The 19,005-nt window shown below is 39.2% G+C and overlaps 1 protein-coding gene across 1 annotated transcript in view; it reads left to right on the top strand.

Moving 5' to 3' along the window:
• AFF3 (AF4/FMR2 family member 3) overlaps positions 1-19,005 on the top strand; it is a 319,326-nt gene that overhangs the window by 288,351 nt on the left and 11,970 nt on the right. The window contains exons 14-17 of the mRNA XM_033052493.1: positions 634-761; positions 13,500-13,563; positions 16,205-16,341; positions 18,433-18,504. Coding sequence (XP_032908384.1) covers positions 634-761; positions 13,500-13,563; positions 16,205-16,341; positions 18,433-18,504 — 401 coding nt within the window. The remainder of the gene's footprint in view (positions 1-633; positions 762-13,499; positions 13,564-16,204; positions 16,342-18,432; positions 18,505-19,005) is intronic.

Below are 19,005 nucleotides of genomic sequence, written 5' to 3'. Positions count from 1 at the left end.
GCCTGTCACCTGCCAATGGAACAGCATTTTTTGGCAGTGGTTATTAACTAAAAACCACCTGGGGCGCTCTGTTTTGCTCCATACCAGTGCACAGTAGCCCCCACAGCAGGTCACTTGGTGGGGTGAAGGTGCTCAGGAGGCCACATGAAGAACAGGGCTGCAGCTGATAAGGGGAGCTCTGGAGCACAAAGAAACACGGACTACAAATTCATACAACACAGGCACATCACCAGTGTAGTGTGAAACACATCAAATGTGAGCCATGCTATCCTAAGCAAGGTACAATGCTTGGTTGGAAGCTGAAGGTGAGAGCTATAACTTAATCTTCTAAATGACAACAGATCTATTCTTTAATAATTTCAATTACTGTGTTTCAGAGTATTTTGATAGTTACTAATACTTTAGCTCAGTTTCGGCTGTATGTCATATTGAAACTCAAACCCTTTACCCTGAGCAATATCTGTGAATTTGTGGCCATCCGTGTCAGGACACTTACACATACTCCCTGCTGAAATAGCAGGAAAATTACCTTCCAATTTACAACACTATGCAAAGACTCTGGTTTTTGTTACTTGGGGTTTTCTTAAGTCACTAGCCAATTCCTAAATGTCTTATCTACTATTTGTTGTCTAGAAAGCAATTCACATCAATTCAGAAAATGTTCTTCTCTGCAATAAGCCACAGTTCCAAACAGAGCCTTGGTCACCTCTGTCCACCACACCCAGGGACTGCAGAAGAACAAAGCTTATCTTCGATGATATGTGAGTACATATGACTTTAAAAAAAGAAAACAATGGCATTTAAAGAGAGAAAAATACAATTTGTTGAATGGGAACTGAGACATTGCCTGAACTATTTCAGTAATATTTACTGTACATTGAGAAATTAATGAGAAATACTATATAAAACCTTGATTTTTCATTATAAATTAAATTTCTAACCACAGAATTGTAGAATGTATAGAATCATGGAGTCACAGAATGATTTGAGTTAGAAGGTACCTTAGAGATCACTGAGTGCCAATTCCACTCTGTGGGAAGGGCTGCCGCCCACTAGACCAGGTTGCTGAAAGCCCCACTCAACCTGTCCTGGAACACTTACAGGTATGGGGAACTCCACAACTTCTCTGGGCAATCTGTTCCCATACTTCACCTCACAGTAAAAGATTTATTCCTAACAGCTAGTCTAAACTACCATCTTTCAGTTTTGAGTCACTCCCACTTGTCCTGTCACTGCAAGCCCTTGTCAAAAGTCCCTGATCATCTGGGAACAGTGAGGACTGGCTGTTCCCTAAAGGACAGGGAGCCAAGAGCCAGGATGCAGAATGCAGCTGGCAGGGGTCCAGTCCCACAACATCCAATCAAGGTGAGCAGGGCAAGCCTGAGGTTGGAGTCATCCCTGCATCCTTGAGCCTTGACAGTTGCTGCTGCCGTAGCTACTTCTGCTCAGCTAAAGGTATCACAGAGACAAGGGGAGCAGGAAGCAGCAATGGTTAGTATGAGTTCTGGAGGGATACCTGGCCCTCCACAATTCCATTTCACTCTTCACCCATCCCTCGCTCTCCTCCTCTTAAAATAATTTAAGCTTGTAACTTGTCTTTATTTTTGTTAAGTTAAAAAGAATGGTTTGTCCCCAAAGTTATTTAGGACATAGTATTATTTAGTGAATAAAATGGTGAAACTGAAGGTTCAAATCCCAGTATCTAGAAAGTCCAGATTCTTTTTGACTGGTAATGTTATGGACTGCAAATGCTGATATTTGTTTCTGGGTAGTGTAGAAGAAGTTCTGTTCAAGGTATGCCTCAAACTGCTTGAAGCTCTGAGCTGTGTGACCTTGACACATATTTCATATTTTCAGACTTTCACCCATCTCAAACTCCTTTAAACCAAAGGAAACCCTGGGATAACAACCTGGTTTCCTTAGGAACTGCTTTCTACCAAAACTGAGATTTAATTTTTTATTATCATTATTATTATTATTATTATTATTATTATTATTATTATTATTATTACTACTATTATTGTTGTTGTTGTGCTTGTTCACACTATCTGGTCTCAAGGTTAAATAGAGAGACAGCAGCCTCTCGTAAAAAGAAACCACATTTGCTATTATAAGGTATAAATAATTCCTGTGGACTTCAAAAGGATGTAACCGGTTTATATGTCAAGCAAATAAGATTGGTGAGATTATTTTTTGTGTATATTCATAGTAGTCATAAGCATATGCAAGCTGAATAAAAGTAACAAGTTTTTTCACCTCTTTTGAAGAAAAATCCCCTGTGTATATATCCTTATTCACCCTCTTTCTCCACCTCCCTCCATGTTTTTAACTCTTCTGGTAAGCTTATTCAACAATCTCCATTAAAGAAACATAAAACTCTTTATAAGTACTACCTAACTCTTCATATCTCTTAAAATACTCTATCATCTATAATTTACTTGCAACAGCTCAATTTTTTCTGCAGTTTAAACATGTACATACAAGGCAGAAAGGTGTCAGAACGTCTGATAAAAGTCAAAATTGTAGGATGTGCTCCTCTGGATTAGAAAAAAACATAGTCAGAAACAGTTACAACAAAACTATTGTGTCTTCATCTGATTTTCCCTCAAGCTGCTGACTAAAAAAAAAAAAGGGGACTGGTTTGCTTTGTGTTTCCCCTAGGATATAGTCATAGGAGATCTGCTTTGGTCACCAACTCTATCATCCCAGTGGCTTTTATCAGCAGCTCTCTCTGTTAGTGTTACAAGTGATTCCTCTGGCAAGCATCTCCAATAAAACTGTTTCATCTTTTCAGAGAGACATACAATTAAACTGTTAATGTATAGTGCCTTCCATGTAGAATATCCCCAAGCAACTTGTAGACCACTAAAAGTCAGAAAAAGACAGAAAAGATAAAACACGGAATCAAATATCTCCTAATTTGGCCTTAAAAGCCAGAGACAGTTAAATGCCTGTTGTGCTAACTAGAGGAGAGAGGTTGTCAAGTACTACAGCTGTCATCCACAACTTGTAGCTGAGATACACCACCAGAATACCAGCTACACTGGATCTTCATTCTGAAATTCCTGTGGCAGAGGATTCACTGAAATTTAGCAGATTAGACTGGCTGCAAATGTTAAATGTCAACAGATTTGACTCACATGTTAGAAAGATCAAATTAAACATGGCAGCCAGTGCCTTTCAAATTTGTATAGCACCACAGCAGAGGATTTGAAGAAATGTAATACAGTAGGTCTAAATTATGTAGTAATCCTAATGGCAGCATTTGTCCTAAATGATGCCTATGAAGTATTTCATCTCATAATCCATGAAGTTCTGAATTACTGTAATCCAGCCATGGCTTTAAAGTCTTAATTTTAATCAGACTCTAAAGTTTTAAAGAGACTAAATCCCTTATATTTGATTTAAAACAACAACTAATTTTTTGACCAGTCAGTGTCTCTTTACTGTATTCTCAATTTATTTTCTCCAGATCATTGACAACAGCTGTCACTAGCAATAAATTGGAACACAAGTAGGTCAGTAAAAAGTATATCTTGCTTGGCAGAGTGCTGTATATTCATATACTGCAGTATAACAGTAAGTATAGCTAACAGTCTTCAAAAGACAGGCAAAATCCTACTTCCCCTGGTTTGCCATTGTTTGCTGATGAAGCTAGATATACTCAGAGGTACCCAGCATGCCACGTGTGTCAGTGACATCAATGCTGTTTCCAGTAGTAATTTTTAGCATGATTTCCTGGATTTTTGGCAATTTCTGAGTCCATGAAGAGAACATTTTCAAGGCTACATAATAATGCTTCAAGCCATATTGAGTCCTTATGTAATTTCACTGAATAACAGAATTCCCAATAACTGCATTTAGGAACAAAGTCTGTTGTCTTTGAAGTGCTAGGCATAGGCATCCTGTGGGTGCCCAAGATCACCCTCCTCAAAATACTACTTTATGGTATGAAAAAATAGCAGAGAGTACCAAGCTTCCCAGCTCTCCTTATGCTAAATCAAACATGCTCATTGGGATTATTTTTTTACTTGAATTTTGAGTTATAATTTCAAACATGGGGTGTGGGGTTTTTTTACCTACATTTATTTTTCTTTTTTTCTTGCCTTATAGGAGCAAGATAATACATCTTCTACAGCATTTTTCTTTAAATTCATATTCTGTTGAATGTCTCTTCCACCTTTATGGGTTTAGGTGCTACAGACACCCATCAGCTATACATTGTCCAAGAGACATATTGCACAGTGAGATAGAATTCCTGTGTTTGTTTGCCAAACCATATACCCAGAAAATACTCACCTGTAAAAGTGTTACACATAGAGCTTATGAAAATAACTTCCTGGCACATCTCTTCGTTTTGACTTGAACCCCAAGCATCTCATTTTCAATCTTCTCTTCCTTGTTATTCTTCCTCAGAGGGGAAAGGAAAAGGTGCTCTTAGGTTGTGACTCATACATCTGGAAGTGATCTTACTTGAATTGTTCAAAATGCCTCAAGGATTCCTGGAGTATTTAGAGATACTTTTGTAGCGTTGAAAACATCCTGAGGAGCATAGTTCAGGAATAGAGTGGCTCTTCTTTCTTCTCATCAGCAATCTAGAAAATAGCTAGTCAGACCAACACCTACAGCACTGAGCTCCTCACAAATTCATATGCTTACTGTGGACAGCTCCCAGTTTCTTGGCTCTAGGGGATTTCAAGACTACATCTGACTCTCCCAGTCTTCCTCTTCTTCCCTTCTTTCTCCTGGCACTGAATTTCTCACATGTAAGCTGACCATGAGAAAATAACATTAAACATGCCAGACACTGCCTCTCATGGTTAGATAATTTAGCTGCCTGCTCTCTGCATGACCACAGCTCACCTTTAAAGGGACACTTTATGAGGGCTTGTTTTGGTGGGAAACAGATGCTTCATCAGTTCTAGCAGGAGATTTTCACAGGGTACAGAATTTTTAGCCACTATTCCCAGTTATCAAAGGAAAGCCAGAGCTGTGGACCTCTTTCGAACTTAGCTCCATCCATGCCCCTCCTCTGCTCCTGTAGCCAAGTGTTTCAGCAGGCTTACGTTTATATGATTGAACTGTCTTCACTCCCCAGAACAAAGAACATTCACCATCTCCTGAGAATAATCCCTAGCCTGTGCTGTCCCTAAGCTGTGCCCATGCATTGTCTCAGACTGAGCTCAAAACTATTCCGGGGGAATATTAGCCATTACCCTGCATGGATGATCAAATAAAGCTGGTATCCTTGCCCTCCTTGTTTCACTTGCAGAGGCATAGCCAAGGAATGACTGGTTCTATTGATGGACTCAGGTCTGAAATAGTCTCTGAATATTTTGCCACTTAGGAAAGAGAATTTGTTTATATCAGCTAATTTTCATGCAGCTTTTTCTTGCTCTGCAGATTGACTAGAAAATATCTTCAGTCCACAGTAAATCATAGCAGTAAGCAAGACAAGGGTCTTCTAGTCAGGTTCAGCAAACACTCCTCCAGGTTCCAGAAGCAGAACTGAATTTCACAGATGGGAGAGAACAGTCTCTCCCAGTTTTTCCTCACCTCTGAATGGTGAGCCATGAGCAGATGTCTGCAGTGAATAATGAGAATACCCCAAACCCTGCAGCTCTTTGAGTATGAGGAAATCTCATCTATCTTCCCATTGATTTTGCTGTTCTACTACATCTCTGGTTCTTGACAGGGCTGTTTTCCTTAGGTTTTGTTTCTCTACTAATATCTAAAGTCCATTGCAGTGTAACTGGGGGTTTGTCTGATTATGTTGCATCACAGAACGGTGTGTGTTTTCATCGCCCTCAATGCCAGGATTCACAGATGGGATGTAGAAAAGATAGTCTAATGCCTCTATCTGAGGCTTAATTCCCAAGACAGCTTTGCTGTCCTTGTGGTAGTGGAAAATAGCTTTACATACATTTGAAGAATGTGCTTCAAGTCCATTTTCAACAACATAATTACCCAGAAGTTTCTCTTTTATACAAGAAGATTCATTGTCATTGCCCTAGGATGCAAAGGCTGTGATTCCTCAAGGATGCATTAGAGTTTTCCTGATCATTCCTTCAACACATAAAGGATATTTTCATCTTTCAGTGATGGCAAACCACACTGGCAAATACTCATAGTCTCTTTAGAGAATCCCAGGTAGACCATTCAAACTTATTTTTAGCCTGGGAATACCCTGTTCATTTTGAGAACAAACAAGTCATGGAGCTAGAGAGGGGCTGTGATAATTTAATGCACATGAGGAACATCAATTCCCAAAATCCCTATCAGATGTCTTCCTGGTCTTTAGTGCCTGGTTATGAATTCTTTCAAATCCTGTGATTACTGAAGTGTCTTAGGCTCCACAGGACAGGATCCCTGGATAGGGTCCTTGTTTCTGGATCACCTGCTTCTTTCAGCACAGACACCCCATTCACTGACTCAGGCTTCACATATACTTTTACCCAATAGTTTCACCCACACCTTGTCTTTTCCCTCATCAGAGCTGGAAACATCAGACCTGGCTACCAGGTTGACCCTCTCCCAGAATGGTCTTTCTGCCTTTCTTTAAGATGCTTCTTGAGAATTCAAGGTGCCATTCTGTGGCATTTTAAAACAAAATAGATCTGGACTACTGTGGTCCCCCCATCTCTGTATGACTGATTATAAAGGCTGTTACTCTAACTGAAATTAGCTTCATTCAGAACATCTATTTAACATACCTTGAAAGAGACAAAATTCTAGTTTATCTGCAAGAACACAGTGTTCTCTGCCTCTGCTTTTAAAACAGGAACTCAAGTCCCTATTGTGAATACTTGTTTCATTCCTCTCTCTTCACTTGTACACTTGCCCTTGTGTATTCTACTCTAGATATTGATTTCATAATGGATATCTTTAAGTCATGATTCTGGGTCATACACAGGAATTTGTAGTAGATTTTGACTCTTTCTCATGTTCTTCTGTATTTCAATACACTGACATGGTTAGTATGGGGGATTTTGCATTTTTGCCAAAATAAGAGTCCTCATCTATTTTTATACTTCTCCATTTAATTTACATTAGATGCCAGGCTTTAATTTTGCCTGCTATTTTTTGCAACAGTAGCTCCCTCTCTAGGTATCTATACTATTCATCTATTCATCTTATCTAAGCTATTGACCTTGTTACACTAAACCAAACAAGATAGTATTTGTATAGTTGTGTGATTGGGTAAATTTTTCTCACATTTGGCCTAACTCCAATCAGATCCTTTGTTCCTATCTTTCTGGAATACCTATAGTACTGTCATTTAAATGGCTCAAAATTTATCTCCTGGCCTTTTCCACTTGCATGCACCTCTGCTGAACTTCCAGGCCTGCTGAGTCTGCCAGAGTGAGCATGAGACTTCCACAGTGCCATGGGCTCTCCCCCATCCTGTGTGCCACTATGTGTGCCATGCCTCAGACACAGCAGTGCCACATCCCATAAAACAGCATTTATTTTAAGTGGTGGAATGAGCAGGATGCTATGATCCATAAGGGGAGAGCAGTATTTTGCACAGTAACACCTGCTCAGCTCTATCATTCATCCCAAAGATGAACACCCTTACCTATGACCCAACATGTCTGAGAAGCTCTGACACATTCTGTGATGAGACAGCAAATAGGCTGTGCACACTCGCCTTTCATGTTACATGGTTTTCCTGCTCTTACAGGATTTTCTTCTCCTCCTGGACTGCAAGTTGAGGGCACAGCTTCAAAGCTGGTCATGGGTTCACCTTAGCTAGCCAATTACTTGGGATTTGCTTCTAGTTCTGATCATATTTTAAAGTTGTTAATTTTGCTGTCCTCCTTCTTTCCAACACATTCATTTTTTTAGGGTATAGATTACTAAAGTTGTGAAACTGGTCCTATATTTAGAATTATGATTTAAGCTGCTTTTACTACATGCAATTGTTGTACACTGAGGAAGCACTAGCTTGTTTTTTTACAACACTTCAGCAGTATTATCTCTGAAGGGTATTAAAATATGCACTTGGTTACATTTATGATGTTTAATTGAACTTTTATTAGGTTTTTTTAATGTATCCTCATAAAGCACCATACAACAGTAAGAAATAATGTACAAGTGGTAGATTATGTAAATGAAGCAGAAAATGCTATAGTTTACTATTTAGTTAATATAAAATATAAAAATTAGATGAAAAACGTGGTTTTGAATGCAGTATGATTAAAATTGTATATTGGAGTCTTAGCTACACCATACTCTGTAAATGCCAGTGGTTGCTGTGAGTTCCAAGGAGATTATTTTGCAGTAGATGCTGATAAATTACTGTACAAAGTAACCCTTTTATTGATTCACTTTGTTTGATTCTCTTCCCTTTTTTTTATTGCATGAGTTTACATTTTTGCAATTATCCGCTAAACTGGAGTAAATTAAATTCAGAGGAGGCAGCAGAAAACAAAGGTGGCAGAGATGCACTGTAATGGCATGGAGCTAAATAGGATGAGTGAAACACACAGGCATTCACCTGGGTAGTGGTAACACCACTCTTAGGAGCTCAACAGCCTGGAAATTCTGAAAGGCTGCTTCTGGCAGAGCCGTAATTACAATGCCCGCAGCCATCCCACCTCACGCTGGGATCCTGCACAACATAACAAGCAATGGAAATGCTGTCCTTCCCGCTGGTTTTCGACAAGCTCCCAGGGAAAGCGGTGCCAAGGCGAGTGAGAGAAATTCTGGACAGTAGTGGATTGTTTGATAAATTTCATCCTGGATTCAGCCACAGCCATGCTACTGAGGCTGCCCTTGTCAAAGTCATAAATGGTTTGAATGCCACCGCTGAAAAGGAAGCCTGGCCTTGTTTGTACTATCAGATCTAGCTGTGGGGGGGTTGTTGTGTAAAAGGCTGGATTCTGTTGCAGTGCCTAGGTGACTGCCTAGTGTTGACTGAGAATGCGTTGAAATCGTTCCAGCGGTACTTGATTGCTTTCCCCGATCAACAGAGTAGGGTAAATTCTCCTCGAGAGCAGCCAGTTTCACATAATGACACTTGATCCCAGGGAGAATTCACCAGCGGCCTGACTTAGTTGGCTCTAATGCTGAACGCTCTTTCTGTTGCCATTCAGAGAGATATATGAGATGCAGTAGAGCAGTGTATTAGAACTCCTTTTTGGCTTTGTTGAAGAGGACTATATTTCTAAAAGCACCAACAGTAAGATATTCAGAAACAAAAGACTTTCTTGTGCAGTTTAATAGAGATAAAACATTTGTTTCTACCTGTTAATTTGAAGTCAGACTACTTTTTAATTTATTTTTTTTTTAGCAAGAGGTCTGAATTCTGTTTGTAAATCTGGAGTGAAAGTGATGATGCCAATAGATTCAAACAATTAGTTGTAACTAACTTAAGATGAGAATCTGACCCAATTGTCTGAAAACCAGAAGAATAAGTTTCCTTGCGACTTCAATCTACATGCATGACCAGTAAACATAAAGAATCTCCAGTGCTGCTTCTGCTATTCGCAGGCACTCCAATTCAACCAGTAGCCTAGTACCCAGAAATTTTTTTTATTCTCTTGATTCTCTGGTTGTGGCAAGGATGTGGTCTGCAGGGGGATCAAAGAATTTTTTTCTCTTCTCTCATTTCTCAGGCTATAGCAAGGCCTGAGGGGGGGGTTGCAAAGCTGAGCCCAAAGACCTGAAAAGGGTTTTAACCACAGATCTTTCTGAATCTCATCAGAAGGAAAACACATTTGCTTTGCCTCAAGATGGCTCTCATCAATAACATATAGGAAATAAGCATCCAGTGAGATTACCTATAAAGTCTCCACTCTAAGATTATCCCCAATGTAACTACATAAGTCAAGCTGCAGAGGAGGTTTGCATGGACCTTCACATTTGTAGCAGAGATGGGTTCTCGGTCACTGTAACCTCAGAGTCTGTAAAATCAGAATACGACTAACAAAGTTCATGTGCAGTATGCAAAAGAGCTATCCAGAATAATTAATTTATGCATCAGTTTTCTCATGTGTCTCCATATGTCTGTGAGCTCAGGCAACCTCTAATCTTCAAGGAGCCCATTAAAGAGGGTGTTTTTCTTATTTTTTTACTTCACGACATAATAATTTAAACTAGTATACTGAATTTAAAAAGACAGATTATGTTCATGTGCAGTGGGAACCTAAACAAAACTGAACCTGAAACCTTCAACTCTCATAAAAAAACCCAGTTACTAATTAAATTTAAGCACCCCTTTTTTGTATGAAAATGATACAAAAGCATACATTGAACCTATTGGACATTTCAGCTTCCCATTTTCACCTAACATGCACATTAGTTATCTGAATAGAAAGGTCATTAACATGTAGCAATAAATTGAAGAATAGTATTTCATAGGTGGCATAAAGACATCAGAATTTGACTTGGCATGTTTATTAACATTACTGAACAAGTTCTATTTAAGAAGCTAATAAAAATGATATTCTACCCATTTTTTCCCAATGCATCTTAATTTCTGTTAGGCATGCCCTGATTTTTAAATCAATCTTGTATTTTTCCTATGGAAATACCTAAACGTTTACATGGACAATATATTTATGCTTTGCTTGAAAATGGCATTTTAATAGCTTCTTTTTTTATATTAGATTTTTCAAGCAGCTTAGTACAAACCAATGACTTCAGTTTCTGTGTTATGCTTAACCATCCTGTAGCAGGGCTTCAATGCAAGTTTTCTTGGTTCAGGAATGTTCATGTCTCCTGCTAATACCTTCATTGCTAATCATAACTCAGGAGAATAACTCCTGCTGCAAGTTGAAAACTATTTTACAATTAACGTATAAATAAGTCGACCATAATTACATTGTGTTATCTCACTTTGTTTTTACAGCCTCCTACCATGCTTCAGACAAGAAAATTAGACATACAGTGCTGGGTGATATATAGGAGGGAATGTTGGAGAGGATGCATTTTAGTGACCTGAGTTTACAGGCTCATGTAAAAGTTCATCACGTTCATTATTTCAAAGAGATGAGACTTGGTTTGTTGATCTGGCTTTGCTTTTTGAGCATTGTAAACCATCTTCTCTAGGTCATTGCACAAGACAAAGAGAGACAGAATTTACCTTTTTTAAATAATTCTTTCAGTATTTTTGAAAACCTAGCTATTTTTCTGCATCAAGCTAACACTGTTTCAATGTGTAATATTTTGTAATTGACCAAGATCAGTTTCAGATGGTTCTTCTTATTAAGAATGTCTTCTGGGGCATAGGAAATGCTTGCATTGGCAGTAGGTTGTGAGATATTGGGACACAAACCTGTCTAGTCCCCTTTCTGACCTAATAGGTAGAGTAAGCTGGGGTGAAATTTCACTCTGCAGGAGAATAGTATTTAAAGAAAGTTGCAACAAATTAACTACTTTTCATATCAACATGGTTTTTAGGAGAGAAATCATTCTAAATTAGCCATACTTTGAATTTAATTTATATCTAGCTATATTAAGCCTTTCTTCTAATCAAAATAAGGTTGACTAACTTCCTCTGATGCAATTAAATGTCCTTAAAACTGTGTGCACATCAGTAAAAAGAAACAGACTGAGTAAATACACTGTTCAAATAGCCTCATATTCTTGGCTATATGGCTGCCCTCTTCTGTCAAGAGGTTCCCCCATGCTCCCACTTACTTCTGTTATAGATCTGAGCATGTTCTTACTGCTATCAGCACGAATGTTTTATTCATCCATCCCACTTCACTTTTTAGATCTGCATCTTCTCTGACTGACATTTTGTTTAATACATTTGCTCAGAAATCCCAATTTCAAGAAAAAAAAGAGTTTGGAATATGAGGTTTTTGGGCTGGGATAGTGTCAAGGCCTTTTCTGCCGCTCACCCCACACCTCCAGGAGGGAGGCTGGGTTGCACAAGGAGTTGGGGGAGAACACAGCTGGAACAGATAAGCCCTGCTGACCACACCATGTGGTCATCATGCGGCATATAAAGCTGAGAGAAGAAGGAAGAAGGGTGAATATTTGGAGTGATGGCATTTGTCTGCCCAAGTCACTGTTAATCACATTGAAAACTTGTTTTCCATGTGATGGCTAAACACCTGCCTGCTCATGGGAAGCAGTGGATGAATTCTTTGTTCTACTTTGCTTTCTCTGTTAGTCTGTCTTTATCTAAATGTCCACGTTTTCTTACTTTTACTCTTCCATGCTTTTACTTTCCTGATTCTCTCCCCCATCCCATGGGAGGGAATTGAGTGTGAGTGTGGAGCTGCCTATTTGAGTTAAGGTACAACAAGTTTCTGAGCGGCAATAATAACTTATCATTTACAACACCAAGCTCTTAAAAGCATGGTTAGTAAAAACATCAGAATTCATACTCCAAATACTCAGGAATACCTCATTTTCTTCCGATGGGAACAAAGGAATGACACTCTAACCAATACTAAGAAAACTGTTTTGCAAGTCAAAACTTCCATCTCTGAGACAAGGATGTATAAACTGAGAAGAACCAGGACATATTTTAGCTGAGTAAAGAAAGAAGGTCACCTCCCACGTACATGAGACAGGAAGAATCTGCAGGGTCAGGAAATGTGAAGAATTTTATGAGAGGCAGTGACTGAAGATGCAAGATTATGGTCTGAAATGACATGGCAAATGGCTGTTCTCCACAGTGACTTATAAAGGTGCCATAGGGGGAGCTTGAGGGAGGAGATGAAAAAATTAGCTTTAGCCATGAGGAACTCACTGACGCAGTGACAAGGAGACATCACTTTGTTTCCAGTTGGACTGAGAGTGAATAAATCTGGTTACAAACACACTTGTGAATTTTAGGACAGAAACAGAAGTTGAATTTGTGCCCTGCAATCAGTAGGTCAGGTAGGTTAAGAAAGGGACAGAATCTCGCAGATGTGTTTGAGAAGAAATCAATGGAGAAATTGGCACGAGGAATGCCAGTGGAATTGCAGCAGGTGGCCCAGCACTCAGTCAGAGATGAGCTCCAGGAAGCAAAAGTAAACAGCACTCAGCATGCTTACAGATAAGAGGGACAAGAGAGAGATGTAGCTGTGGAGGCAAACAGGTTCAATCTGTGTTTTCAAAGTGGAGAGATTAAACACACACTTGTTTTGAGAGGAGGGAGAAGCCAAGGCAAATGACAATGTACATAGAAGAATAGAAAAAGAGGTAAGCAAGCACCCGGGAGAGAAGACAGAATATCTTGTTTTGCTTAACGCGTGTATCCATTTTGCAGATCAGAACTGCACTAATTTGGGAAGCAGTTTATATAATCCATAAAAATGCATTTTATTAGCCTTTCTTTACTTGAATCACTGACTTCTAAAGAATGAGAACAGCCATAAATGCTATTGTCTCCACAGGCAGCAATTTGAAAATAGAAGATGCATGGTTACACGATAAGTGTATTTTCTTCATAAAAAATGTTTGCAAATCAAGTTTAAAATAAGGGAAAAATAACCTTAAAATATTCTGCACTTCGGAAAATAATAAAACGTCTTCTTATTTTCCCCTGGTAGACCACGCAATGCAGATTACTTTATGCAGGAAGCTAAACGGAAGAAGCATAAAGCAGATGCAATGGTGAGAACATTTTCTTTCCAGTTACATTACTCCAAATAATTTTTGTAATGCAGTTTCTTCATCAGTGCAGTATTGCTGGGGTAATTATAAAATCTATTATAAGGATGGCTAGGCTTGTTAAATTAAGAAATGTTTATATAATCAAATGTTCATAGCCCAATAAACTATGACTTAACAAATAATGACTTACTGAGATAAAGGCCTGGATAAATAAAACTTTCCATTTATCCCTTTGCTTTAATTAGTAACTATAGTAATGGAGGCTGCATAAAGGATCCACGTACCTATCTTCTCACTTTAACTAGCAGGCTAGGTCCTATAATTGCATCTCCAAATTTGGTCTGGTAGCTGAGGTATTTGTGCTCCTTTTTTAAAGAGCTTTGGCTTTTCAGTGCTGAAAGAACACTGGTTTCATGGCAGATGTTTCCCAACATAATCAGAAGCACACAAGGAATCTTTGTAACCCCAAGAGGAACACGTAGCACACAAAGTACTGTTGCAACAAACAGATTCTTGACCCTGGATTTGACCTGTCTAAAAATTTAGCCAGTAAGAAGAAGGGGAATCTGAGGTTACATGGAGCACTGAAGAGATGCTTGTCTTTCCAAACAAATGGATGCAACAAAATATGCAGTGCTGCAGCAGAGCTCTGCTTAGCTGTCCCTCAGTTCTCTCCAAGGCCGTTTGTCCAGCACCACAGATAAGCCAGCACAACATGAGGTCTTTGGGATGGCAGTATCTGGAGTGCGACCCTGCATTAGCACGGCTGCTTTGCAGGTGGGGGTAGCTGCATTCCTGCCTTGCTCTGTCAGTCAGACACTTTGCCATCACATCATCAGGAAACAAGAAAGGTGGCTCAAAGCCTCTGTTCCTTCACCTCTTTTTTTCTCAGCTGTGCAGAATGTAGAAAGGTCAAAAAAGCAGAAGCAGGTCCTTTATTTAGCATACTAACACTGAGTTTTACACTCTACCTGAGTTTATTAGCACAAATTTCAATGGTTTATTCAGTTCCATATTACTCTAAAGTGAGTCTTAAAATGAGAAAATATTGTGGAGAAGTACAAAGGGTGCATTTTAGTGTGTTGCTTTAAACAGAATGGAAAGGATCACTTAATATGCAAAGGAAATTCTTAGCCTGGAGAGAAATGTTTTTTATGGTAGACTCCCAGAAAGAGGAGTTGCAAGCATTATTCTCTGCTGTGCCACGAGTTTGCTGCATGAAAGTCACCCAGGTACGGTTTAAATAGCTTTCTATCAGTATCAGGTGGTTGAAATATCCTCCACATTCAGCTTCCCTATATACTGGACCAGCACCTTACTTACACCATGTGAACAGCCCTTTGCAGGTGCTTCCTCTCCCTCCCTGGCTGTGTAGGCATCCTGCAGAAAATGCCATATTGCCAAAGTGCCTCCAGGCACTTTGAATCACCTTGCTGGGCTCAACACCTCCTACTTTGGCACTGCACTGCCTGACACAGGCACTTAGAGTGAGCAGCTTGAAAATTACTCTAAGTCTCTCTGCTCCTCAGTCCCCCATCTGTGAAATTGGGATAATAGCACTTCCACCTGCACTAGAGCATCAGGGGGAGAAATATAATAAAAAGTTTGTGAAGTTCTCTGGTATGATCGCAGTGGGAGTCATATAAGAACCTAAAATAGATTGAAACTAGTGTGCCATTCCAAAGTTACTATTTAAAATCTTTATCCCTTGGAAAAGAATAAGGTCCATTAACCTTTCACTGTGTGCATCAGATTTCCACCAAATGCATCCAGTCCATTAATGGGCTTTATGTACCGCAGGAGTTCTGACTGAAGGAGAGAAAAGTCAGGACAGAGAGGTATTAGTATGATTCATCTCTCTCTCCACATCAAAAATGAAATTCTGAGGGCAGATAAGTGGCATGTAAGTGTACACATATGAACATTAGATGCATATTTGCATATACACATGCATATTCATGCATGTAAGTGCACAAATACACACAAAAAGCCAAAGAAGTACCAAAAATAGGAGAAGAAACAGGGCAGGGAAGGAGAATGGCAAAGATGCTGAGGGAGCAGAGCAGGTCCTGAAAGAGGAGGTGGATATAGAAAGCAAATTCCTGACAAGAGGAGAACAATGCCGAACATGGTAAGGATAAAGAAGACAGGAGAATAGAGATGAGCCTTTGTATAAGAGTTAGTAGTCAAAGTACTTAATTCTCTTCTCCTAGTTCCCAATATCCATTACCATTCTTTGTTGAGTGATAAAAAAACACACTTGCAAAGATGTGTGAAACCATTTTTAATGAAAGATAAAAGCTGGAACAAAAGGCAGCATGAGTTTGTGGAATTTCCAGCACTGGAAGAGCTTTGATAAACACTGTTGGGAATGTCCTAGGCAGAGCTGACCCTTCTTTAGGTACAAGAGTGTGGAACAAATAATATCTCAGAGCCTTTTCTGGCTCTATTTTCTGTACCTTATAATTTTCATCGATGCACAGGGTTTGATGGGTATTAACTTTCTCACAGGAAAAATTTTGAACCTGAAGATGTATCAACTTGTGTCAAGTTTACAATATTTGTTGAGAAAATCCCATCAAATGTAACAACATCTTGATGATTACACTACATCTCTGTGTCCTTATTTTTTTCTCTCTAGGTGGAGAAGTTTGGAAAGGCACTGAATTATGCAGAAGCAGCACTATCATTTATTGAGTGTGGAAATGCAATGGAACAAGGCCCAATGGAATCTAAATCCCCTTATACCATGTATTCAGAAACAGTTGAACTCATCAGGTAGGAAAGGAAGGAGATGATCCCAGGGGTTACTGTGTGCAAACATGCTCATCTGCATCATCACCTATTTTCATACATGCAGTAAAAGGGTAGAAGTGAACTCCTTACAAGGGCCCAGTTAGTCATATATAATGTGTATGTATTATCTGTGATTTCTTTGGAAATTAAATCAAGAAACCATGAAGAATGGGAAAAAAAATAAAGAAACAAACAAAAACAGAAACAAAAAACCCCAAAGATTTTCCTATTACTTGAGTTGTAAATTACTTCAAGAGTTTCATGATGTAAGTCCTGAGCTACTCAGTGGAGGAAATCAGTAATCCATAATAACAAAACATTCTCATGGAGTGGTAACGTGAAAAATACTGCAACATATTTAAGATTGCTGTTTAAGGATTTCCTGAAAGAAGATGTGAACAGTGATAGAAAAATGGGCACTCAAAGTCCATTAGATGTGTGTGCTCCTAATGTAGCCAGTGGAGTCAGGAGCACAGCTCGTCCCAGAGCTACCCCTACCTTCAGTCACCTTCATGGCTCTCCAAACAGGGCAGTCGAGAATTCAGTGCCATCCACAGTCCCTCTGAAGAAAGTATGTCTCTTAAGTCTTTTTTTCCGTTGTAGTTGGTACTTAAAATTAACATTATCGGCAGTGTCATTTGTAGAGAAAACAAAGGTCAAAATCATTGCAGCAGCTGAGGGACTCTGCAAGACAGCAACAGACACATTAGTGGAGAAATCTGCACTGATAGTGACCATGGTCTCATTCCTCAGGACAATCAACCAGGCAGTTCTTGTCAGGATTAAGCTCATAGGAAGTAACACATTTTCATTTTTAATCATATTCATAATAAATCAGAGGCCCTAAAACAAAGGCACTCTTTTGGATTTAGTGTTGATGTAGAATGAAGATTTTCTCGCATGTTAATAATTCCACTGGCATTTTATTCCACTTAGGGTTGTCTTCTCATGCATTTCAATGGATTGAGGTCAGCTTACTAACTGGAAGGTTATTGAACAAAATCAAATAGTTTTGGTTTTTTTTCTGTAAGAGAATAGTACATTCCATCTCTGCAATTTTTCCTTTTTTTTCCCCCATCTCTGTAATTTCTGTAATTCCTCCCTTCTTTTTTTTTTTTTTTTTCCCTGAAGGCAAGAAGCTCTTTCTTTGTCTGCTCTGTCTTTTCCCATGGTAGTAAATATATGGTCCTAACTCTTGAAATGAATTTTGCTTGCAGATCCATAGCTTTCAATAGCATGTATAGCTGTGGCCATGTTGTAATGTGAATTGCTGTTGATCTCACTGCAACTCAGAAAAATAAGTGGTTTGCTAGGTATGCCTATAGAAACAAAATGTTCATTCTGAATCTTTGCACAGATATCAGAATCAGAGTTTGAAAGCAAAGGTAAGAAAAATCTCAAGCAGCTAATTATGGGGAACAGGTATTTTTCTGGAAGTGAGCCCAGAAGTGCTGTGTGTTGTTCTAACCTTGTCTGTTGTTCAGGTATTCAGCTGGAAGCTGAGATTTCCAGAAACCAATTTGTGATTGCATAGCACATACACTCTTGAAACATCAGTGCTACCTCTGTGGATCTTTAATATTTATAGAGTTTGAATGTAATGTCATGTGAGCAAAAATAGCTCTGAGCCACATGTTCCCCCTCTGCCATGCTGCGCTCGGAGGCGCAAATCTGGATAGACACTCTCAGAACTGGCAGGGTGAGGTCAGCACCAGCTTCCAGGCAGGCTGTGTGCCTTCAAATGCTCCAAAGCTCTTTCTGCATGAACTCTGTGTAACTGGGTTTCTGCAGCAGCAGAGGTTATTTTGGTAGGACAGTGTCACCTCACCAGCTAGGCTCCCCTCTGGACTGACAGAAGATCAAGGGAGTTCATGGTTATTTAGAGAGTGCAGGGATGCACTGCTAATGGCAAAACATCTCTGAAACGCAACCAGGAAAAACACATGTATGTCTGGTAATTTGAACAAATATGTATAAAGGGGCAGATCAAGCGACATTGGCCAGCATAGCTCTGATCAGTAATACAAAGCTGTCTCAGTTAACTCACACTGGCTTTTTTTCTTCTTGCTTAAGGTATGCAGTGAGACTAAAAACCCACTCAGGCCCCAACGCCACACCAGAAGACAAACAGCTGGCAGCATTATGGTTAGTAGATCTAGCTTTCCTCAAAAGGCTTATTTTCTGCAGTGAGGCAGTTCTTGAAAATCAGATGTTGGATGCAGCCAGATAGAATTATGTTCTCCGTTGAAATTAAGAGAATACTTTCTTCTCTGGGAAGGTCCAGCCCTTGTATCATTGAACCAAGTCTGCATTCTCTCTCTGTAAATAAGCAATTCATACTTACTTATTGACTGTGACAGGTTGGCTATGGTACGTCAGTGTAATTAATTTTTAAATGCCTGATGGTTTGTTGTTTTTATGAGTGATGTACTTTTGTACCAACAGCTCGGTAAGTTCTTTTGTGGCTGACATTTTAGGCTCAATAATCATAAATTATATTTCTATTATATGAAAGGCAATATGGTGATGGGGATAATTAAGCCTCTTGGATTATCTGTTAAATTGAGATTTCTAAATATATATGTGAGCACCTTAGATTCTATAGGACAGTTTCCGATTGCTAGTAAAATACTAGAATGTTATTAA

The sequence above is a fragment of the Catharus ustulatus genome, chromosome 2 (assembly GCF_009819885.2).
Source record: "Catharus ustulatus isolate bCatUst1 chromosome 2, bCatUst1.pri.v2, whole genome shotgun sequence".
Lineage (NCBI taxonomy): Eukaryota > Metazoa > Chordata > Aves > Passeriformes > Turdidae > Catharus > Catharus ustulatus.
The sequence above is the reverse complement of the archived record's forward strand: the minus strand, read 5'-3'. Positions and strand labels throughout refer to the sequence as shown.